The 23,213-nt window shown below is 41.1% G+C and overlaps 1 protein-coding gene across 2 annotated transcripts in view; it reads left to right on the forward strand.

Annotated features, from left to right (window-relative positions):
- The window catches only part of TENT4B (terminal nucleotidyltransferase 4B), a 47,568-nt gene extending 28,555 nt beyond the window's left edge, over window positions 1-19,013 (forward strand). The window contains exons 3-12 of one of the 2 annotated variants that reach the window (XM_028740201.2): window positions 1,122-1,168; window positions 2,809-2,929; window positions 4,090-4,197; window positions 6,595-6,723; window positions 7,813-8,026; window positions 9,326-9,452; window positions 9,555-9,658; window positions 11,966-12,147; window positions 14,542-14,706; window positions 16,190-19,013. In XM_028740201.2, the coding sequence (XP_028596034.1) occupies window positions 1,122-1,168; window positions 2,809-2,929; window positions 4,090-4,197; window positions 6,595-6,723; window positions 7,813-8,026; window positions 9,326-9,452; window positions 9,555-9,658; window positions 11,966-12,147; window positions 14,542-14,706; window positions 16,190-16,369 (1,377 nt within the window). In that variant the 3' untranslated portion in view covers window positions 16,370-19,013. The remainder of the gene's footprint in view (window positions 1-1,121; window positions 1,169-2,808; window positions 2,930-4,089; window positions 4,198-6,594; window positions 6,724-7,812; window positions 8,027-9,325; window positions 9,453-9,554; window positions 9,659-11,965; window positions 12,148-14,541; window positions 14,707-16,189) is intronic. The other variant, XM_028740202.2, reaches the window with a different exon arrangement.
- Window positions 19,014-23,213: the final 4,200 nt, after the last annotated feature.

Genomic DNA, 23,213 nt, shown 5'->3' on the forward strand with positions numbered 1-23,213 from the left:
CTGTGTGTGTGTGTGTGTGTGTGTGTGTGTGGTGACTGTGTTTTCTCTGTTCTGCACAGCTCAGCATAATGATGACACAAAATGTCTAGCTAGCCAATCTGTTTGAAGAGAGCTTCTAAATTATGGCACGTGAAGGATATAATTGAAATTCAGAATTTTCTTACAAATAGATGGCAGTAGGTACATTGTAGAAGGCTGGCATAACCTGGTCAGACTATTTGCCTACCTCAGTTTTGTCAATTGTAGGTGGCACCAGGTGCCAGCTCTCAGGCACCTGATATTTTTATTTATTTGAACCTGGAACCTCCTTCATGCAAAGCAGGTGCTCTCACTGAGCTTTGGCTTCTTACCATTTGTCCAGTCTGAGGGGAATGGATAAAGCTATACTCATCTCATTTTCCAAGTGTGGTCGAGAGCTCACTTTTTCTTAATATGGGCCCCATCTATGCTATCTAAAGCAGTATCATACCAGTTTAAACCAAATAATCCTAGGAAATGTAGTTTGATAAGGGCACTGAGAAGTGTCAGGAGACACTTTCACCTTCCAAAAGTCCCAGTTCTCAGAGTGATTTAACAACCAGTGACTTTTCCCAAGGAACTTGAGGGAATTGGAGCTCTAACAGCTCGTGGCACCTTCACCCAACCACAGTTCCAAGGATTGTGAGGCAAGCAATGACTGTTTAAAGTGGTATGACGCTGCTTTAAATGTATAGTGCAGATGGGGCCATAAACAGAAACTAGGTTTTGAGTTGTAAAGGCACAAAGAGGAGCGGTTTATTTCCCCCTCCACTTTGAATTATTTTTGTAAGGGTTTGTAAGTTTTAAAAATTGAGTATAGTGTTACTGTTCTCAATCATTACAATTCACATGGTATTTGGAATATAACAGTTATCTAATTTTGAAATAATTTTGTTAAAGTGCCTACTTAATAACATTACTTTTTAGAATTGGCAATTAGCTGCTATGGTGTTGAATATTCAGAGTTCAAATTCATGTCCTATATTATTCTTCAAGCTTTTCCAAAGTCTGCCAGTTGAGGGCAGCCACATTCAATGTTAATATTTTTTCCATATGTTTTTGGTGAAGGATTTTAACCTCCTACTTTCATGTTTTCCCCCCAGGTACAGATATTTGGAAGTTTTAAGACTGGTTTATATTTACCTACTAGGTTAGTAGTCTTTACTTGCCCCTTATTCTTACACTGAATATCACATTTTTCCTTCCCTGCTTATATTTAACTTGTAAGTCATACTGAAATTGCATAACAGCTGTTTTGATGTTATGGAGATGAAAAGTTATATAATTTCACCGGAAAGCAAATTTGAAGTTCAAGGGAGTCAAAGTCGCTGTCAACATCACTCTCCCTTTACCGACCTGGCTGTTGACAGAAGATAGTCCTGCACATTTATAAATTATTGTTTCTAATCATGTATTTCCAACCTTTACCAATGGAAATCTGGCCAATGTGACTTGCAAGTACAGTCAGAATACAATAATAAAACCGCAGTAAGATTTATTGAAGCTCATCAGAATCCAGGAGAAGAGAGTCTAGCTGGAGCAGACACCCGGTTTATCTTTTGTCTAGTTCCCTCAATCTCCTGTTCGTTTCAGCAGGACATTTTGTGATCCTGTGGAGAGGAGAAGGGGCAGTCTACTTGGAGTAGGCATTGGTTGGTATATTACTGTCTCTCACTCCTTTCCTCAGGGCAGCTTGTGTCAGGCAATGCCCTGAGTAGACACTTCAGAGACAGCTGCTTGAACTGTCATTTAGTATTTGACCTAGATGATGCCGTGCAATAAAATACCTACCTGCTTACCTACCTGGCCACCTACTGTGTTCTAACACCGGGCTGGTGATGCATTTAAGCTGGAGGATTAACTGATTTATAGATGCTTCTAACCCACATTTCAATCGTAAAACTCCTCGGGGCGGTTTAAAGTTAAAAATCACAATAATAATAAATTCCAAAAACAAACAATGACAGCGGTGTCAGAAAAGAATAAACACAGAGTAGAAGTAGCAAAATGAAACCATTAAAAGCCATGGATGTGAGTTAAAAGCTCAGGTAGGTAGGATGTCCTCAGCCTGGTATTTTAATGGTAACAGTGAAGGCTCCAGGCAAAGCTCCCGTGGAGGTAATTCCAAAGATGGGAACCTGCCATAGAAAGGGCCCTTTCCTGCAGTTGATACTCGCTTTATATCTGAAGACAGGGGAATTTGGAGAATGACCCCAGAAGGTTCACTTGGGTAATGATGGTATTTCAGGTACTTGGTCCCAGATTCTGTAGGACGGCACAGGGGGTGGGATATCTATGTTGGAGCTATTTGTGTCATCCTGTACCTTTGCTGTGGTTATGATTTTGTACATTCCCCTGCGCATTTAGTTGTATCGCCTCTGTGGCTGTGGTTCAGGGAGTCATAGTGTGTTTCCCGCCCCACCCTATCTTGGATCTTGCAGCTGAGAAACACTCTGTTTCTACAGATTTCCTCATAACCTGTGAGCTGCGAGTTATTTGTCTGAGAGACTTGGGGACTTCAGAGCCACAAGCCACCAAACTGCCAGGGATATTAGTTTGTATATTAGGAGGTGGCCATAGAGTGCCGTTTCTCGAACTCTCACAGCCAAGAAAAGTGTTTTGAGTCACTTCTGTTCACTTCAAAAATACATGGCATGAACAGGATTTTAGATCCCTGCCCTAGAAAAGCTTTGTGTCAAATTTAATCACAGTTCTGTGATTAAAAAGAAAGGTCTTTCTGAATTTACTTCATAGAGAATCGTCTATTAATTTGCTGCCTCTTAATTTCAGTGATATAGACTTAGTTGTGTTTGGGAAATGGGAGACGTTGCCGCTTTGGACCCTGGAAGAGGCTCTCAGGAAACACAACGTGGCAGATGAAGGTTCAGTAAAGGTTTTGGACAAAGCAACTGTAAGTTTTCTCTCTCTCTCTCTCTCTCTCTCTCTCTCTCTCTCTCTCTCTGCTTTACTAAAATTGGGTATTCTTTAACAAATAGAAAAAGAAAAAAGAAATACACTAAAGGAACTTTGTACTGTACAGCTGCCCTTGATCTCTGAAAGTTGCAAGCCGAATCAGTAAATTATTGTTGATTGCTGTTGCTTTTTAAATTCTCTGTATCTGTTAGAAGTGGGTCCTCACACATGCAAATAAGGCCAGAAGATTGAGGAAGGGGCAATAGAGTAAGAATGGGCTTGGTAAGGAAGGTTCTCATCCTCAGCAAAACAACTATGGGGGAGGCTGAAGAACACAAACCATGAATCTTTTTTCGTGGGCACACAGTTACTGCAAATGTTGCCAGTGGGACAATTTGCAGCATCCTTTTAAAAGAAGCCTTCCTTGCTTTATTGCTGTTCTTGCGCCAGAATCCAGAGAACCACACAACTGGTTGTGCATGCCCAAAGGAGCTTTGGGTTTGCATTTCCCAACAAACACATTATTCTGCACAGCAAAAGGACTGCCAAAACCAGTTTGGGAACACCGCATTGGGGGTTGTTGTCATTGGTGGTCTGCAGTCTGGTTTCAAAGGGCATCCTCAAGCCTCTGGTCACAAGTGTTGTTGCATTCTGGTCTCAGTAAACAGTTAGCCAAATAATCTAGACTTGTAAAAAATTTTAGAGACCAATTTCAAATCCTTGATGTACTTTAGCACTATGGATTTGAGTCTAGTTGCTATTGCTTTTTTCAATGATATTTCCTCAAATCCTTACATGTGAATTCAGCTCCTGATGATAAAGCCACATTTTCTTTCTGAAGTAACATGAGAAGCACCTCTGGGATGTGAATGGCTTGCTTCTTATGTCAGGCCTTATGTGAAGAATAGCTTTATTCTGTGGCCTCCTATCTCCCCCTGCTGCCTGTTCATGACTGAAAAGCAACTGCTTTGTGACTGGAGTACTATTGCATCCCCCCATGGTTGTATAAAGGACCTCTTGTATGTAGCAAAAGGCTGAGCTCTGTGAAGATTGTTTTGTTTTAATTTTAAGTGTGTGCTGTCCTTGTCTAACACTAAGCGTATAGGAGAAAGAGAGTTCACTCTTGGAGATAAATGTGTTGTTTTGCTTTTTCCTCAGGTCCCTATAATTAAACTGACTGATTCCTTCACTGAAGTAAAGGTTGATATCAGTTTTAATGTACAGAATGGGGTAAAAGCTGCTCTTCTCATCAGAGATTTTATCAAGGTTAGTTGATACATGGAAACATCAAAGAAGCATTTCAGTAAAACACATTGCAAACTTTGTATGAGAAATTGGGTGAGCAAAAACAGAACTCCACAGTGCCTTCTGGCATAAACAACACATATAAAGTGCCTTTTCTTTGCCTGTGTAGCTGAGGCCATGGCTAAGCTTCAAGAGGTGTAGGCAACAGGAGATTTGAGGCATGTTCTTGAAAATTCATGTTGTTTCTCCTCTCTCCGTTTCTTAAAAAAATACATTGTATTTCTGATGGTCTCCATATGTTGTCGGACTCCTTTTCCCCCATCAGCCTCAGCAAGCCTGGCCAGTGGTTGGCATAGATGAAACTGTGCAGTCCAATAAAATCTGGAGAGCATCAGGTTGGAGAAGGAGGCTGCTAGAAAACCTCAACCCAACCGTGTTTAAAAGAGTGAAAACAATGAAAAAAATGAGAGGGCCAAAGCATTTATATAGGGTATCTGCAATGGTAGATTACTCTAGTAGAAACTCTTGCAATCTGCCTGCCTTTCTTCAGGCCTTCCTACATCATGTTGTCTCCCAAAAGCTTCTCCTGATTGTTTGAGAGCTCTCTGGTACAGTGTGATCTGTATTCTGGTGAAAAAGAAGCCTTAAAATGGCAAATGGACTTAATCAGCCTGTGAGAAGTTGTATGGAAGGGATGGTGGTTCTGGGGTCAGACCTGGCCTACCCATGAGGCGGGGTGAAGCAGCCACCTCAGGCTGCGAAAGCTTAAGCAGTTGCACCCCATCCACCTCAGCCTTTTTGCTGCCACCGGAACACACACACCCCCGGCACAGTTTTGGGAAGAGGGAGGCGTCCTGGTGCATGACATTGCTGCTTGTCTTCCCCACCCTGGGAAACACCCCGTCATCTCAATGAGTTTTGGTAAGAGGGGGGCATTCTGACATCAGAAGAAGTGGGCGGAGTGGCAGCAGCAGGGGGCAGGAGGTGGCACATTTCTGTTTCACCTCAGGTGGCGAAACAGGATGGGCAGTCCTGCAACTACAACCAAGTTGAGCCTGCCTGCATGCCAAGGCTATTCACAAAAGAATAGAAATGGAAGTGTTAGCTTTTTGTTTGCCAAAGTGGTCCTTAGCACTCTGGGGCCAGTAAGAAGGGTAGTAGAGTCCTACGAGAGGGGCAGGTGGGGCTTGTCAGCCTGCGAAGGTAGCCCATCTAGGAGAAGGACAGCTCTGATCCTAAACCTCCACTGCCTTGTGGGATATCTTCAGGAGAAGAAAATGCCAAGGAGTAGACCCTACACAAATCTGGAGTAGAGTCCCTAAGACGTTTGAATGGCGCCTTGTACACCTCCTTCCAGCAACACATGCAGCTAAACTGGTGCCAAATGTATTGCTCTGCTTTCATTTGGACCACATCAGCGAGGCTGAGAGGGGCTTCTTATCATCTGGGCTGCCTAGCACCTCCTTACGCACTGCTCAAGCTTGCGTCCTGGGGAGGTCACTCCGGTGCTGCTAACGCAGCGGTTTGACTTCAACCCCGGAGGCACACTCCATTGTCTCTCAAGACAGAACACCTGAGCCTGAATGGTGTTGCTCCTTGTTTTTAATTATTATATCACTAGATGGCACCAGAGGATATGTGTGGATCTGTCTGTGTCTCTTCCCCAGTTAAAGTAGACTTTTTGAGCAGTCTTCCAGGTTATATTATTATTTATTACCAGATTTGATTGTACAATTAATGCAAGCGTTTGGTATCTCATTCTATTTCCAGTATAGAAAGCTTTTATACCTTTAGCGTTGGATGAGTTTCCAGAGGAGTTTTGTTTGTTATTAGACAGACAACCAACAGGTTGTACCTTTTATGGTGTGTCTGAGAGTGCCTGTAAGGTGGCTTAGGGCAATAAGTATGAAGGCTGATTTCACATTTTGTTAGCAAACTGGAAGTTAAAGTTCAGTGTGAGAAGGAATCTAGAAAAGGAACCATACAGGCTTGTCCACTGGTCCTGCTAGTCCATTATCTGTTGTTTCAGCAAGTAGCAAATCAGCAAATAAATTGGCAGGCCCTTTTTCTCTTGCAAGGTATCAATACTTTGAACACCACTGAGTGACAGTTCACCTATTAAGCTGTCAATATCTGCTGAGATCACACACCCATATTCTTTGTGGAATACAGTGGTAACTCGGGTTAAGAACTTAATTCGTTCCGGAGGTCCGTTCTTAACCTGAGGTACCACTTTAGCTAATGGGGCCTCCTGCTGCTGCCGCGCAGCCGGAGCACGATTTCTGTTCTCATCCTGAAGCAAAGTTCTTAACCTGAGGTACTATTTCTGGGTTAGCGGAGTCTGTAACCTGAAGCGCATGTAACCTGAGGTACCACTGTAAATGGAAGTCTAATTCCCATCTCCTTTTTCTCCCACAGAAATATCCTGTATTGCCATATCTAGTTTTAGTATTGAAACAGTTCTTGTTGCAGAGGGACCTGAATGAAGTGTTTACAGGTGGAATTGGATCTTATAGTCTTTTTTTAATGGCCGTCAGTTTTCTCCAGGTAAGTTGGGAGGAATTATTATGTGCTAGGTCATGAATGGCCTTTCCCTTCTTATATCACTTTAGGGTACACAACATTGTAGTCCACCCATTGGCTGTAATAAAATAATTACTATAAAAATTGCATCTAATGAAACTTAGTATGCTAACTAGTCCCGCAGTTAAAAAGTTTTGGGGTAGCAGAATAGCTCTGAAGTGGAACGAGCACTGATTTAATAATAGCAGTTCTAAAACATTCACTTGTTTAAACTAATTATTTGCTTTGAATTATTTTGTACCATTTCTGCCAGATGTTTTGGGGATATTTTTATCTGCAAACTAAAAAGGCAAAGACACATAAAGGAAAGGGTGTGGAGGGAAGAAGACAGAGGAGGGAGATCAGTGTGATAACATCAGAACAATGTGGTGAGGTAGCCTCACCCCAGATACGCCCATTCAGCTGCTTTGATCTGCTGAACTGCCACTGTTACGGGTGCTACATAATTCTTGTTCCGCATTTTGTAAGAAATTGATATTTTATTGTGGCAACACTTAACAATTTGGAACTCCCTTCCTATTGACATCCGGCAGGTGTCTTCACTGCACTCCTTTCAGCATGCCTGCTTGTTTTTGTTTAGGCAAGCCTGTCCAGATATGTAGAATATTGACACGTGTTTTAGTCTGGTTTTGCATATCCCAGGTCCCAACTTCAGCTCACTCACTATACATTGTGCTTCACTCACAATCTGGTTAGGTCTTTTTCGTGTGTTAAATGTGTATGTTGCAACTTTCCTTTTCATTCCTCCTTCAGAAGAATCCTGTGAAGGTTGATCATTTATTTTCTATTTTATAGATTTGGGGCAGGGGGCAGAGTAAGGTAATGACTTGCCCAGACACCCACAGAGTCTGAGTGGAAGGCTTGGGGCATTTTGCATTGGAAATAATTGAGTGATGGGATATGTGCAAATCTTTTTGTGTTTTGTTCCCTGAGCCAGCTTATTAAATTGGTTGATTCTTTAATTTCACTATTGATTTTAGTGTTTACATGGATTGTAAAGGAATCTGGAGATTTTTTGTAAATCGTTTTTTGTTCTTGTTTCCCCCCCAATAGCTACATCCCAGAGAAGATGCTTGTACCCCCAACGCCAACTACGGTGTCCTTTTAATAGAATTTTTTGAATTATATGGGCGTCATTTCAACTACCTGAAAACAGGAATCCGAATAAAGGACGGTGGCTCATATGTTGCTAAGGATGAAGTGCAAAAGAATATGCTAGATGGCTATAGACCATCAATGTTGTATATTGAAGACCCACTGCAACCAGGTATTTGGGCTTTTCACTAGGCCATAGGAAAGTAAACAATTTCTATGGAGACTTTTAACCCAAGGATGCAACAAAGCAGCAGCAGTTCCTGAATTGCGTACAATCTAGTTTCAGGTGATTCCCAACAAATTGGGGGTCTAAATGGTACAAAATGTAGTAATATAAAACTGGTATTAAAAAAATGATTTTATATCTCTCTCTCTCTCTCTCTCTCTCTCTCTCTCTCTCTCTCTCTCACACACACACACACACACACACACACACACACACATATATATATATATATGCAGGTTTTGGTGTCCTCGGGTATCTTCCCGTGTAAAAGTTGGGGTGTCTAGGCGACGTTTCGACGAGGTCTCACTCGTCATCTTCAGGCTGGTGCTTTCGGCTTCTTGTTACTGGAACAAGCTTCTTGTTCCAGTAACAAGAAGCCGAAAGCACCAGCCTGAAGATGACGAGTGAGACCTCGTCGAAACGTCGCCTAGACACCCCAACTTTTACACGGGAAGATACCCGAGGACACCAAAACCTGCATTCCTGTACCCGTGAAAATCTACGAAAGCATATATATATATATATATATATATATATATATATATATATATCTCACAGATGACCCACGAGGATGACTCTAAGACCAAAATGTGTCTGAGTTTATTTTAGAGTTGAGTAATTTCAGGTTATGTTTGTTTGGAATTGTTTATATTATATAGAGTTTTAGAGTTGAGTAATATATATACATAAGCCAAAAGTGATAGCACATATGTCTAAAAGTGACCCACCTTATATACACATGCTCACATATTTGTATACATACATACACACATACTCTCTCTATGTGTATAATGTGTGAAATTTGTAAATATCTATATTGTGTGTTTTAATATATTGCCATTCCATAGCTGCAGCTTGTACGGTAGAAGCTGGAAAGCAAAAAGCTGATGAATTATCTCTATGTATATGTATAGGTATAGGTATAGGTATATCCCTCACCTTAAGGATCACTGAGGAAGACCATAAAGTCAAAAAGCATTTGGGATTATTTTATTGAGTTGAATAGTTTCAGGTTATATTTTTAACTGTTTTTATATTTGTGATATAAAAGTGCAATATTTGTGTAATAAAATTGCTTATTACTTCATTTTGTATTATTGGGATATTTAGATCCCAGTTGATTGGTAAATTACCTTGTTTTGTTTTGTTGGGACTAATTTCCTTTTTGCAGTGTAAAATCATATTATATTCAGAGAAAATGTTTTCCCGTTACAATCACCCTAATGGATGTTTTCTTTTTTTAAGGTAATGATGTTGGCAGGAGTTCTTATGGTGCCATGCAAGTGAAACAGGCCTTTGATTATGCATATGTTGTTCTGAGCCATGCAGTATCGCCAATAGCTAAATATTATCCCAACAATGAAAGTGAAAGGTAAACATTATATGTCCCAAGTTGGATCCATTAGTGATGTCACTCTCCCCCCCATCCTTTAAAAATCCAGTTAACCTTTCCTTTCTCTTAAAATGTTCACAGTATATTAGGAAGAATTATCAGAGTAACACAAGAAGTCGCAACATACAGAGACTGGATATCAAAGCAATGGGGAATGCAGAATAGCACAGAGACGTCATGCAATGGTAAGATTTTCCTATATGTAGGCTTGCAAAACCCTTGCAGCCAAAAGTTCACTTTAGATCCTGGCAGGGAGGCCTGCAATATAGGTATAAAAGCTTCTTCCTATTCAAGAAAGTTTGATTTGCATTATGGACAGCGGCATAAAAAGCTTCAGGCATAATGGAGCTTGCTTCTTAGTAAACATATATAAGATTGCATGAACAGATACAGAAAAGCAGAGGCAAGAAGCCTGCAAGCATAGGTTCATGATCAAGAGAGAAAAAGTCGACTTGATAACTGACTACTTTGGTAGAAAGAACACAGGGAGTAATAAATAGTGACATTCTCAAATAGAATAGAATATAGGCTGTGGAAGTTCCATAAGCAGTATAAGATACTTTGGGTTGTATCTGGCAGATTTTTTTCTCAAGAGTAGGCTTGCTGAAGTCAGTGGATGTGATTTAAGTCCATTAGTTTGAGTGGGTCTACTTGAGTATGACATGCTGTAGTTGGGAGTTCTCATTTTAAAACAAGTTGTTAACCCTCATGAGTTGCAGACTGAAATGTTGACAGCAGAATCTGCTGAAGGCTTGATCTGGCAGTAGTCCCTTCTGTTGTCATAACAAGTCAAAAAGAAAACCAAAGCTGCATAAACTTAAATTGGCCACTCACTAAATCAAGGCCTGCTATTCCCAGATATTCTGAACAGCATAAAGCCTGTATGGAAGCATGCAGACTCTGATGATCCAGACTACGATATATTGAAAGCAGAGAACAGGAGGTAGAGGAGAAACTACAGTGTCAAAGATAGCTGAAGGAGGGCAGTTGACCATTCTTTTCAAACCACCTGTGGCTGATACCCTGTGCCCGTTTACTTAAAAGTAAGCCCCATTGAACACAGGAGTTGCTTCTAAGAAAACATGTTGGGTTGCACTGGAGGGGTGAAAGAACTGTTGCAGGCAATTTACTAAATACTCCTATTCAGCAAAGGTTGATTTGTTTTATTGATATAGACCTAGGTCCCAATTCTAAACACACTTACTAGATATAATGGAGTTTGCTTCTGAATAAATGTGCGTAAGATTGCACTGATGGACACAGAGAAGCAGGGTGGAGAAGCCTGCAAGGAAAAGAAAAATCATGGTTCAGAGAGACCAGAAAGGTTATTTGATAGCTGACTATTTCAATGTAAAGAACTGAGGAATAAAAATAAAAATGAATTGAGATAAATGATCATATCTATACCTTGACAGAGAGTCTCTGTTCTATACAGCATGTGTCAAAACATGAGTCTCTGAGGAGTGTGTGTTTCTGGTTACAGAGATAATGCCTTTCTCCCAGGAGTAGCATGTGTTATAGAGAACCACTCTGCCAAAGAGTTGTTTGTGCAAATCATGGATTTTAACAGAAGTTTTAGCAAATTCTTTTGACGTAGCATTAACTGAAAAGTTCCATGTCTGTAATAGACACTTGGAGCACTGTGTCTCTGACAGCAATCTTTGTTACGTCATTTATTAGTACCCATAAATACTTTATGCAACTTTCCCAAAAGCTCAAAAGTAGTGTACAACCAACAAAAATGCTCCCAAGTTTTAAAGTTTAAAACGACAACATTTCACTTAGCTTTCCATCATGTCATCCTCTTTCGGTTATGCTATGCCAGCCTTGGTGTGTCTTTAATGTAGCAAATCTTATTAATCTGTCCTGCCTTGCACAAGCTCTGTCAGGATGAAGCAAAGTTAGATCAGACCAATGCTTGGATAATTACCTATAATCTTTTAGAGAAACTTAACTGGATTCAACTAAATACCCCCCAATCCAGCTAAAGTTAGTAATGAAGAAATCCCTTGGGGAGTAACAGATCTACATTAGTTGTGTTCATTGTGTTAACACCGGTTTCAGTAGTACATAGACATGACAGAGTTATTTGGTTAAAAGCCACGGTCTCAGATATGACTGGATTGCTGCCCTGAATGCCATTTAACACCTATTGTCATTCAGGGCTTTGAAACAAATTAAACCCGTCTTGCATTTCATTTTTGCACTAAATGCATCTCAGCTGCAAGCATGATGCAAAAGTGGAAACTGATTTTCTTTACAACCCACTGTTGGTCTGAGAACGGAGCACAGTGTGTGTTCATCTAAACACAGGGGTGGGGAACTTGTGGCCCTCCTAATACTGCTGGTGTACATTTTCCCCAGACTATTCTCCATGCTGGGTGGGGCTGGACCACATATTCCCCCGAATCCAAAACTCTCTATACTGTTGTGAGCAACTTGGTTGTTGTGAAAGAATGCTTATGTGCTCACTATTCTGTACTTTTTAACAGGTAATGGGGTGACCTTGATAGACAACCAGCAGTTGGACAAATGCAACAATAATCTTTCCGAAGGGAATGAATCACTAGGAAAACCTAGAAGTAAAACAGAGACACCAAGCAAACACTCATCAAATTCTTCATCAGGCCCTTTATCATCGTCATCTTCTACACTCTCCAGCTCCAGCGACGTAGTAAGTATCATGCCCTGGTCACTATCCCATTGGATTATTGTAATGCACGCTAGCTTCCCTTGAAGCAGTGTAGTTACCCCACCCAGCTGGCCCAGAATATAGCAGCCAAACTTTTCTCTGGAGCTATATGGAAGGCCATATTATGCAATTCTTATGTTGTCTTCATTGGCCACTGTTACCCGGCTCAGTTTGAAGTGCTGTGGCTCTGGTCTTTTAAAATAAAAACCTACGTTGTCAGGGAACATGGTATCTTGGGAATTGCCTTGTCCCATATGAACCCATTCAGAAACATTGCTCGTTTTCTGAGGCCCCCCTTGTGGTACCACCACTGGCAGTTCAATTAATGGGAGCAAGAAAAATGACCTTTTGAAATTGTGGCATCCAGGTTATGCAATGGCTTCCCCATAGAAATGTGCCCACCCCTCCAGGAACACCAGCTTTTAAAAGGGCAGCCCTGGTTGAAGGGACATTTTAGTTAAAGATTTCAGACTTGGATAAGTTATTCCTTTTGTCTGTTTTGTATTGTTCTAATAGTCTTTTTTATAGTAGTATTCCCCCCCCCCCTTTGCTGCTTTGTCTTCATGCAGAGAAAGGCAGAATCAAACTGCTTTGCTCAGGAAAACTCCCTCCCACCACCACAAAGTTGTTTTGTGTATTTAGGGATGGGCAGCTTTGAATTTTCCTTGCCTCAAACAATATCCTTATAGCAAACAGTTTAAAAATGAAACAAAATTGTGAAGAGTTGCAAAAGCATATTTGTTTGCACTCAGTTATAAACTCATTCTTATCTTTTAGCTCCTAAAGGCTGTGCTTACATTATCAATTAAAACAAGACATAATAAAAAAATGAGATACAAACCTGTGAGAGGGGCAAAAAAGCATAGGACAGTTCAAAAGTTTGGCAAAACAGAAAAGCATGTAGCGAATTAATAAAAAGCCAAGGCAAAGGCTAGTAGTCTGCCTTCTTCAGAAGAAGTTCTGAAATCTGGATGCCATAGTCAAAAACGCCATTCTGCCAGTCCCAGCCACCTAAACCTCCAAGGCAGTGGGAGATGGAACATGGCAGTCCTCTGAGAAGAGTGCAGAGGGTGGTTAGTGACGCCGGGGTTTATATGAGTCTGATCTTCAAGGAACATGAGTTTTAAAATGAAACAAAACCATACAGAGCAAGCACCTTTAAGCATACTTTAAAGCAGCACTTTTGTTCATGCAGCCCAGCGATTATGGCAATATCTGCTTTTCTATTTTATGTTCTTAGAAACTATATATGTTAGTTTCAGTGGATGCCCTAAAATTTGGTGAGCATTGATTGCTCACATGGGAATTCCAAAAACCACAAGATGGAAGTTTAAAATGTCCAGAAAGGGATATACTTTCCCCTACTACTCATACAGTAGTGAATGCTCGCAATAATTAGGCAATTGTCAGGATTCCCTGGTGTACCCTTGCACACACTTAGCATCTCCCGGACTGTGATGCTTGTACTTCTCAATCTGGTTTCAATATGATGCTTTTGCTTCCTGTCTTTTGGGTTTGATATAAGCAGCATGTGCTTGTACAGCTGCACTTGTAACTGGCAAGGCATATAGCTCACCAGCCGTGTATGGTGGCCCAACAGAGACTAGGTGATTCTCCAGCTTTCACTGCCTGGGACAAAAAACCAACCCAATGGATGCTGAAGCTCCCAGCAGCCCTTAGTACATTGCTGGTGGGTCAGTAGTTGTGCAGGCCTAGCCTTCTAGATCTGGGTTTCCTGGAAAGTGTATTGGCATCTGCAGGATATGAAAGAAATTTGTGTTTGTATAGGACCTGCCTCCTTAGGCATTCCTGGTGCCAGACATGAGCCAAAATGATCAGGACAGCAAATATTTGCCAGACTTGCATTAGCCTCTGAGATAATTAAAAAGAGGGTAAACGGTGTATGAGTTGGGATTGTCTTAAAGAGCTCTCTCTCCTCTAGCCTCATGGCTTCCATAGAAGCAGATTATCCAGAAAATGCAAAAAGAGCTAATTCCTTAGGCCTCTCTAACATGATAAAAGCTAGTTACATAAAGAAAAGGCGGGGAAGTGTTGCATTTTATGCAGCTGTTGGTGGGTCCAAAATAATTAGATGGATGCTTGCATCAATCCAGCATTTTAAAAGCTCATTTTTGTGGAGAATATTTGCATAGTACATACATGAAATGTGATTTGGGAACATTCCCTTGGTACACATGTGATTCTCATAGGTCACTGGATCTGGGAGCAATAAAGGACCCTTATCGCGTCTTATTTTTAAGAGCAGTAGTCCCTTACCTGGTTGTAGTTTTGAAGGTGCTGACCATCTGAAAGAACTGGCCTCTCCTGTCTTTCCCCTTAACTGACATGTTCCTGCTGATGCCTGTTTCCCAACAGGAGTCTGATGGAACACCATGCAAAACCTCTAAACAGCTGGGCTGCCGCCAAACTACAGCAAACAGAATGGCTACTCAGGACATATCACTGGGATCCACGCAGTTGAGTGGGAAAATACCAAGTGGCCAAACAGTGAATGCATCCAGTGTTGTAAACAAGTCCCAGGTTGGTAGGGCATTGGGCTCAATCACCTTGGTCCCCTTCCTTCTTCCACTGCCAGCATTACTATCCTTAAGTGGCATCCCCACCCCGCCCAGGATTTCAGTACAGCATTTTGTTGCTTGCAGAAATTCTGTAACCTCAGGCTTACACAAGCTAGCATATTTTCCCATGAGGTTGAAATCTGGAGGGATGGGGTCTCTTCCCTCTGCCCCTGCCTCTTCAGAGATTGATGGTAATGAGGAGGCTACTAAAATAAGACTTCTCCAGCAATAGGAAAGGGATCTATAAAAGGGGTTTCAGTGGTCACAGAAGAAATGTAGAGAAGTACATTTTTAGGCCATCGTTCTGAGCAAATGTCTGTCCAGAGCGACGTACAATTGAAACCTAAGATAAAAAATAGTGCAGAATTTAAAACTCTAAAAGCTCAGCTATTGTAAGTCATCAGCACCTGACACAGAATGTTCTGCGTATATGCTTTGAATCGTTATGATGTGTTCACACACATTTTATGGGGTACCTGTGTAACATCCTAAAACGGTTGCCTTATTTGCTTCTTCAGTTTTTTCTAGGCCACAGAGAATCAAACGTATTTTGGGATCAATGGAACAGTAACACAGTCTCCGCAGGTGTAGATCTCCTTAGGGCTGTTGCGTATTTTTATTTAGAGGCGTTGTTTTGACAAGTGCAGTGGTGCATTAGGGTGAGGCTATTGTCATTCACCTATACCACAGCATCCCTTCATTGAGATTCCTGCATTGCAGGGCGTTGAACTAGATGACCCCTAGGGGGTCTCTTCCAACTCTGTGATTCTTTGATTATCTTTCCAGTGAACATCGTTATAGCTGTGTATTTTTTTCCAATCAAGTAGCTATTTTAATTACTACTTATTCGCCTATATTTTTTTTAAATATTTGATGGCGCAATAGCACAGAAATGAAAATGCATTTTCTAGAAATTATTTTAAAGGGATTAAAAAAACACTGCCTTTTGCATCTTTCCTGTCAGTGCCATGCCATTTTATCTTTAAAATGTGGATGTGCTTTTGCTCTTCCTCCTCCTCTTTTTATCATGATTGGAGTAGTTGCACAATAGTGCTGAGATTTTGAAAACTCCAAGCCAAAATTTTAGACATCACTTAATTGGTCAGTAGTTCAAAAAATGGCATTTGCCCACTAGCTTGGATAGCAAGTAATTGAGGTGTATTCAAAGAGATTCTATATATCCCCGAAGGGTGAGAAGTCTGTTGAGATTCCATATGTAGCTTATAATGCAAGATTAATTATAAAGCTGCTAGTAGCTGCTAGTTTGGAGTAGCCCTGGAAACTTCACATAAACCTTCCTGATCTGTATGTGACTTCATTCCTTGTGTGGAAGCACCATGGGCTGCTTGCCTCTCCGCTCATGTAACTGTGGCTCATGTGTTGCGAGAGCAAACGACCTGTACGTAGCAAGGATGCTCACACTGGCTTTCTCGTCTTCTTTGCAGCACGGATCCACGAGGTTATTCCGCACTTCTTCCAACAAAGGCTTCCAGGGTCCAGCAAATTCAAGCCATGGCACCTCGGTCATGAACAAACAGCACCAAGGCAGCAAATCACACCAGTTTTTCCACGGCAAAAAGAGGAAACACAAGAGGGACGTGGTCCTTCCAGACCTTTGTAGATAGTTCTCCTATCTGACAATTTTGACTGTTCTTCTGTGTGCAATGATCTCTCTCATGCTACAAGAGTAAGTTGGGACAGTGAATCCCCAGACCTCATCTGGAGTCTCAAAAGACTATGGGAACGTTGATTAGCAACGCATTTTAGTTTTTATTTTTTCCAGCTCGCCACGGAACAGATCATGAAGACTGATAACGGCAAAAGGGGGGGGAGGGAGGAGGGAGCAGCAAAAGGCCACTTATGTGGCGAGTTATATGCTACCACAGGGTTGTTTAGGATATAAAAGCTTGAATGTAAAATAAATATTTCCCATCAGCTTTTATGCTGACCTGTAGGGGGGTAGTATTCAGTGTGTTTAAGGGGTTGGTAATGAACTAAAATAAAAGGATAAAAAAGTGAAAAAAAATACTATATTTTGAGGGAAGCCCAAAGTTCAAAGGAGAGTAAATTCACGCATGATAATTTTTAAATTATTTTTGCATATATTTACCATTTTATTGTGTATCTCTAGACGACCATATAGGAAAACTGACATTTGTAATAGTGGATTTGTTAATACTTTTTACATAACATTGCCATTTAAACTGTAGAAACATCCCCCTCCTTTTCCCTCAGGACTAGCTTAAAAATAATAATAACCTGAACTGTCAGCTGAACATCGGACAACGTAGTGAGTTATATGGCTCAGAAATTGTGGTGTGCTTCCCCCACCCTCCTTAGCATTGAAATGATTTAATAGCACATTTATGTGTCTGTACATGTTACTTCTCTGAAGGAAAAAAGGCAGATAAGATGCAGGGGCGCAAAGACTTGTTTATAAAGTGTAAAAATGCATCATGTGTCAACTTGGAGCTTGTATTTCCTCTCGCACGAGTGGAAAATGAACTCTTCACCTTCTTTCTGATGTGCCATCTTCTCAGGCAAAAAGGGTTATTCCAGGTTAGTTTTCATCAGAAACCTTAGGGTTTTTTTTAATTATTTGATAGGAAACCAAGCTACTTGGGGGGGGGGCAGGGAAGGAAGCACTTTGCTACATGAAGGAAAACATCTCAAGTTCATTGGTGATGTCTACATTTTGGGACCTCCTCTAAACCTTATGTCTTTTTTTGTGCCTTCATCCCCATTTTTTTCTCTCCTTTACCTTGCAACTTTGTATCTTTTTCTTAAAAAAAAAACAAAAACTTGAGAAATGGAACTGTTAAGGCAGTTGGAAAAAAAAATTCCCTTGTTATCTCATTCCTTTTTCGGTATATTTTTAAATCCACTCAAAGAATTAAACGGTCTTCAATAATGGAAATAAATTTGTATTGCTGTCTAAAGAGCTGAAACCTTTTTCATATCCAAGTACTTCTTTGTCAAAAAATCTCCCACCCCCACCTTTTAAAAACATTTGAACATTTCCTAAGCTCAGCCATGCTGTGGGTTTTAAGACTGACAAGAAGTTCATGCGATGAATGCAAAATGGGACATGTAGGTTTGTAGTCACTTGCATTGTTTGCAAAAAGGATTTGGAGCACTTTAATTGATAGAATGTAAAGTGACTTTTACTGTAACATTTTTCTTTGAAGAGGAAAGTGTGTTTGCGTGAGTGAGTGAGTGAGTGAGTGAGTGTGTGTATTCAGTATGTAAGACTGTGTTCAGTGTATCCAGTCTGGAGAATGATGATGATCCTTTTATGAGGAATAATATTAGCTTTTAGATGTTTTCTTTTATAATTGCAGACCAACTTGACCTTTAATAAGCACTGATCTAGTGCAAAAGCTTTTTAAGTAAAATAATGCAAAACGACCAAAAACTGTCATCACTGAAAACTTAATAAAACACACACTCTTGATGGTAAAGCATTTATTTAACTTCCAAGGAAATGGAGGAGGGAAACACAACCTAGCCCACCCTAATGCTCAAAAACACTAAGCTTAAAGGAAAAAGAATGTTAACCTGTCAATGTTTTCAATTTTAGATCCATATTCTGTTCTGATCAGTTTTTATCAACAATATTTTTGTTACTATAATTTGCTGCAAGTACATTATGCATTATTGAAAAGTATTTATTTTGAATTTTAAAAATGTTTTATAACTGTGTAGGCCTACCTTCACTGCTTTGGGAACAAATTCTAAATTATAGTAATCCAGTATTACTAGCTGCTGTTATCAAACGCTGTTACAAATGTGTAATACATCGATCTGTATTACTTAACCACACTGAAGGGTTGTTGTTATTATTTTTATCATTATTTAATTTTTCTTCTTCAAAGAATCACCCTCATTGTTGGAAACAAATGTTCTGTCGGGATGCAGAGTTTGGTGTTCCAATAAGCATGTGATTATTTTAATGTGGTGGTAGCGGGAAGATAATCTTGATTCCGTTGGGAATCTTAGGTTTGCCTCAATTTATGGTTTTCATAAATTTTAATGGAAAATTAGCTTTTCCTGGACTGCTCGAGTTTCATTTTGTAAACAGTATATTTCTTAACAGAAGACAACATCGAAGAAAAAAAAGCATGAAGGAGAAATTGAGGTATTTACTTTGCCTCAGATTACCAGCATTGTATTCATGAAACACTGTATGTCTAAGCAAAACTTTTATTTAAACTGGACAGTTGAACTGTTCGCCTTTTTCAATCTGAAGTAAAAAGAAAATAGCTTCGAGTTTTGCCTGCTCATTTATCTTGTACATTTCATCTCTGTATTCAACTCAAGGCTAATTCCTTTTTTGAGTTTGAATACTTTTTTGTGAACATTTCGTGGAAATATATATAGATATAAAATAAATGTTTAAACACCCACATTTTAAAAAATCATTCGTGACATCCATTTTCTTTTGAAAGGCATGCGATTCCACTCCCACCCCCACCCCATATCCACATGCGCACAATCTCCAGCCACCCACTGCAAACTCCAAATGGCCAGACTACATAGGAGCATAGGAACACTGAACGAGACTCGGCTGGCCTGTATAGCTCAGCGTTGCCCACAGTGACTAGCAGCCCTACCTGGAGATGGCACCTTCTGCATGCAGAGCCGATGCACCGCCACTGAGCTATGGACCTTGCCCTAAAGACTACACAATAGTGGTGGTAAAGTTGGGGCTGAGGGATGGCATGGAACAATCCCAGGAGTTGAGTGGCAGCCGATCCCCTGGGCGTGAGTCCTGAGACTGTGCGACACGGCACATACCTGCATTTACCCCTGTTCACTCCTCTGCTTGCATGAACAGCAAAACAATTGCAGCTTCCTGGTTTAACACAAGCTTTCCATTATGTACAAACTGGAAGATAACAGTTAATGGAGGCAGGGTTTGGAAGCAAGCTTTAAACCACGGTTGGATCCTGGGTTTTTTGTCTCCCAAAATAGTTCTTGCTTCTCAGGAAACAGGAAGCTTGTTTGTGTGATTGCTCTGGTGCTCGTGAAAGGGGAAGAGTGAAGGAGCTGATGCTCCTGGGCTGATTGAGCCAGGATTTGATCTCTGAAACATGGCTGCTGTGCAAATCATCTACTGTAGCATATGTGACGTTTCATTTTGAATTTACTGAGACTGGCAACAGCACAGTACAAGAATGGCAGGTAGGTGTGTAGATCTTTTTATTATAGGGAAGCCCACATGCTTTTGACTTAGCTGTATCCACAAAAGCTACAGCAACCCCACGGCCTTCAAGTTGCCTGCTTATTGTATAGTACATTTTATTTCCCACTCCATCTCCTACAAGGGCCTTTATATCTGTTGACAACCTACTTTGAGTGCAGTAATTGCAGAAAAGGGTCTATAAATAGACCTGATTTTATTTGTGCCTGAATCCAAGAGGCCAGGGAACATTTCATAGCCAAACTGTCTCCTTCAGCCTTGCAGTTAATGGGTTGGCAAGGAAAGCAATTTTTGTGCATGTGTCACGCATGTGGCCCTGGTACAGCAGTTCCTTGTTGAACTCTACTGTGTGCACAGGGCCACCTATTAAGTGTATTTTTGCTGCTTTTTTGATGAAAAGGTGCATCTCTCTATGCAAGGAGAAGCCTCACCATAGGCAAGGAGGACTCTGTAAGCAGCGATATGTATATGGAGCAATAGACCGTGGTGGGGGTGGGGGCACTGTGTGTGATCAGAGAATCACCTGCAGAAACAAGTAAGTCGCATTATAGTTTGTGTTACGCTAGTTCTGTTTTTAACTATGGGTTATGCAAGGAAACAATTCTTTCTAGCTCAAGACTGAGTGCACACTATGTCTTTAAAGCACATTCAAAGCACATTTCCCCCCTCTAAAGAATTCTGGGCGCACTAGTTTCAAGGTGAGTGGGAGTTGCAGCACTGTCGGGGGGAAACTACAATGCCCAGAATTCTTTGAAGGGGGGGAAATGTGCTTCAAATGTGTTTTAAAGGTGTAGTGTGTACAGAGCCCAAATAGTTCATTAGGTTTCCACAGAAGGAAAATGATTTGTCTTTTACATGGAAGATGAGAGCTTGTTTTCGCTCTTCATTGTCTCTTACAAAATGCTAAAACAGTAAGAGAGAAATAAAAAACATGTAAATGACAAGAGCTAAACAACATGTGCATTAAAAATAGTCTCCTCTGGTCTACGGTGGCTTGTGGGCAGACTTACAGTTTGCTAAATCCTGGAAGTAAGTTGAAGAAAACATTGCATGAGGAGGTTGAGAGAGTGCATGAATCCCATGTTTGTTTTTCTACACTACAACATAATACCAGACCATGGGTTTGGAATCATCTAAATCATACCACAGACAAGTAGAGGCAAGAAGCTTGCAGATATACATTTGTGGTGTATTATAGAGTTTATAATAGATTCATAGGAGTTGGGAGGCACCCCAAGGGTCATCTAGTCCAACCCTCTGTAATGCAGGAATCACAGTTAAGTAATTCCTGACAGATGACTATCCAACCTCCGTTAAATCTCCAGTGGAGAGGCCACCACCTTCAGAGGTAGTCCATTCCACCATTGAGCAGCTTTTGATGTCAGAAAGTCATTCTTAATGTTTAATCAGAATCTCCTATCTTGTAATCTGAATCCATTGGTTCAGGTCCTACCCTCTGGAGCAGTAGAAAATAGGCTTTAGATATTTGAAGATCGCTATCATGCCCCCTCTTAACCTTCTCTTCTCCAGGCTGCATATACCCAGTTCCCTCAACCAGTGTTCAAAACTCGCATTGTTCTAGGCGCATTTTGTGACAGGGAATTTCACTAGCGGGAGCAGCTTCTGAGCTTTGGGCTCAGTTCTGCACCTAAGATTTCAGATTAAAACTGCAGAGTGGAAGGAAAGGAGGACCTTTTTCTGCCTCCCCACTTCCAGCTACTCTCTGAAGACTGGAGAAGAGACCCTCTTAAGAATATAAGGGGGCTGAGCAGGGGAAGGATTAGACCATGTGAAAAATGAATATAAGATTTTAGCTGCAGTTCATTTTCAGCCTTGCATTCTTTTTATTTAAAAAGCGTGCCTAGACATTCCGTTGTTGCACCCCTAACCTAGGTTTAAGGTGCCATTTAGCTCCTAGCTTTCATATGTAAGTTTCTTAACACTGCCCTCAACCCATCCTTCATAAGGCTTGGTTTCTAGACCCTTGATCATCTTGGTCCGCCCCGTCCCCCGTCCCCCGCACACATTCATTAAACCGGGGGCCAGGGTGAGAACTGGGCACATTACTCCAGGTGGAAATATTCTCTGAGGGTTGTCATTCTCACAAGGAACTGAGAAGTTATATAGGGATGGTAACAGTCTCAACACATGGTTATGTAAATGTTCATATCTAAGTGACTGTGGTGAGCCACGGAGGTGTTTCTGGTTAAAGAGATAAGTCCCTCTTCCTAGGAGCAGATCCCCTGCTTTACACTCATCTGAGTGTGCATACCATGATTAACAGAAGTTTTGGGAAATTCGCTTGACCTGGCATGAACAGAAGGTAGCTGTTTTGCCTCTGCATTGGGCACTTCGCCTGCTGCTACTTCTTAGATTAAGGGGGGGGGGGGAGTCTGTGTGTGTAAGCAGAACACAAGTGCGACATCAGTTCATGCTTTTAGTTACTTGCTCTGGCTCAGGATGCTGCGCCTGTATACATTGGTACCTCGGGTTACAGACACTTCATACGCTTCAGGGTACAGACTCCGCTAACCCAGAAATAGTATCTCGGGTTAAGAACTTTGCTTCAGGATGAGAACAGAAATTGTGCTCCGGCGCCGTGGCAGCAGCAGGAGGCCCCATTAGCTAAAGTGGTGCTTCAGGTCAAGAACAGTTTCAGGTTAAGAACGGACCTCCGGAACGAATTAAGTACTTAACCCGAGGTGCCACTGTATTGCCTTCTGAATCAAGTACAGTATTTATTTTACGTTCCCTGTAGTGGGGAGCCTGTGGCCCTCCATCTGCTGTTGGACTTTGACTCCCATCAGCGCCAGCACTTACAGCTAATGCCCACAGATGATGGAAGCTGTAGTCCAGCAACATCTGGAGGGCTGCAGGTTCCCTGCCCCTGTTTTACACATCACATCCATCCTAGATTAGCCTCCAAAACAGCTTGCAATTAAAATCCATACAAAAGAATCAACATAATATGCATACATGGTAGCATTTTTTGCTATCTTCTGTGGGCCACCAGGGCCGAAACAATGCAGGTGTGGATAACAAGCCGAGAGGAGAAAAGCTGTTGGAAGCAAGGCTTCCTTCAGAAAATGGGTGTCTCGTTCAAATTAAAACAAAGGACGAAGGCATTTGCAAAACTGCAAGCAGACAATAAGGGATGTAAAAGAGAGAATCTGAGGCATGTAGTAAGTTTTTAGCTTAGTATAAAATGGTTTGCTGTTCTGGTCACCTTGCCCCGAAAGAATACTGTACAGCTGGAAAAGGTTCAG

This window comes from Podarcis muralis, chromosome 7 (assembly GCF_964188315.1).
Source record: "Podarcis muralis chromosome 7, rPodMur119.hap1.1, whole genome shotgun sequence".
Lineage (NCBI taxonomy): Eukaryota > Metazoa > Chordata > Lepidosauria > Squamata > Lacertidae > Podarcis > Podarcis muralis.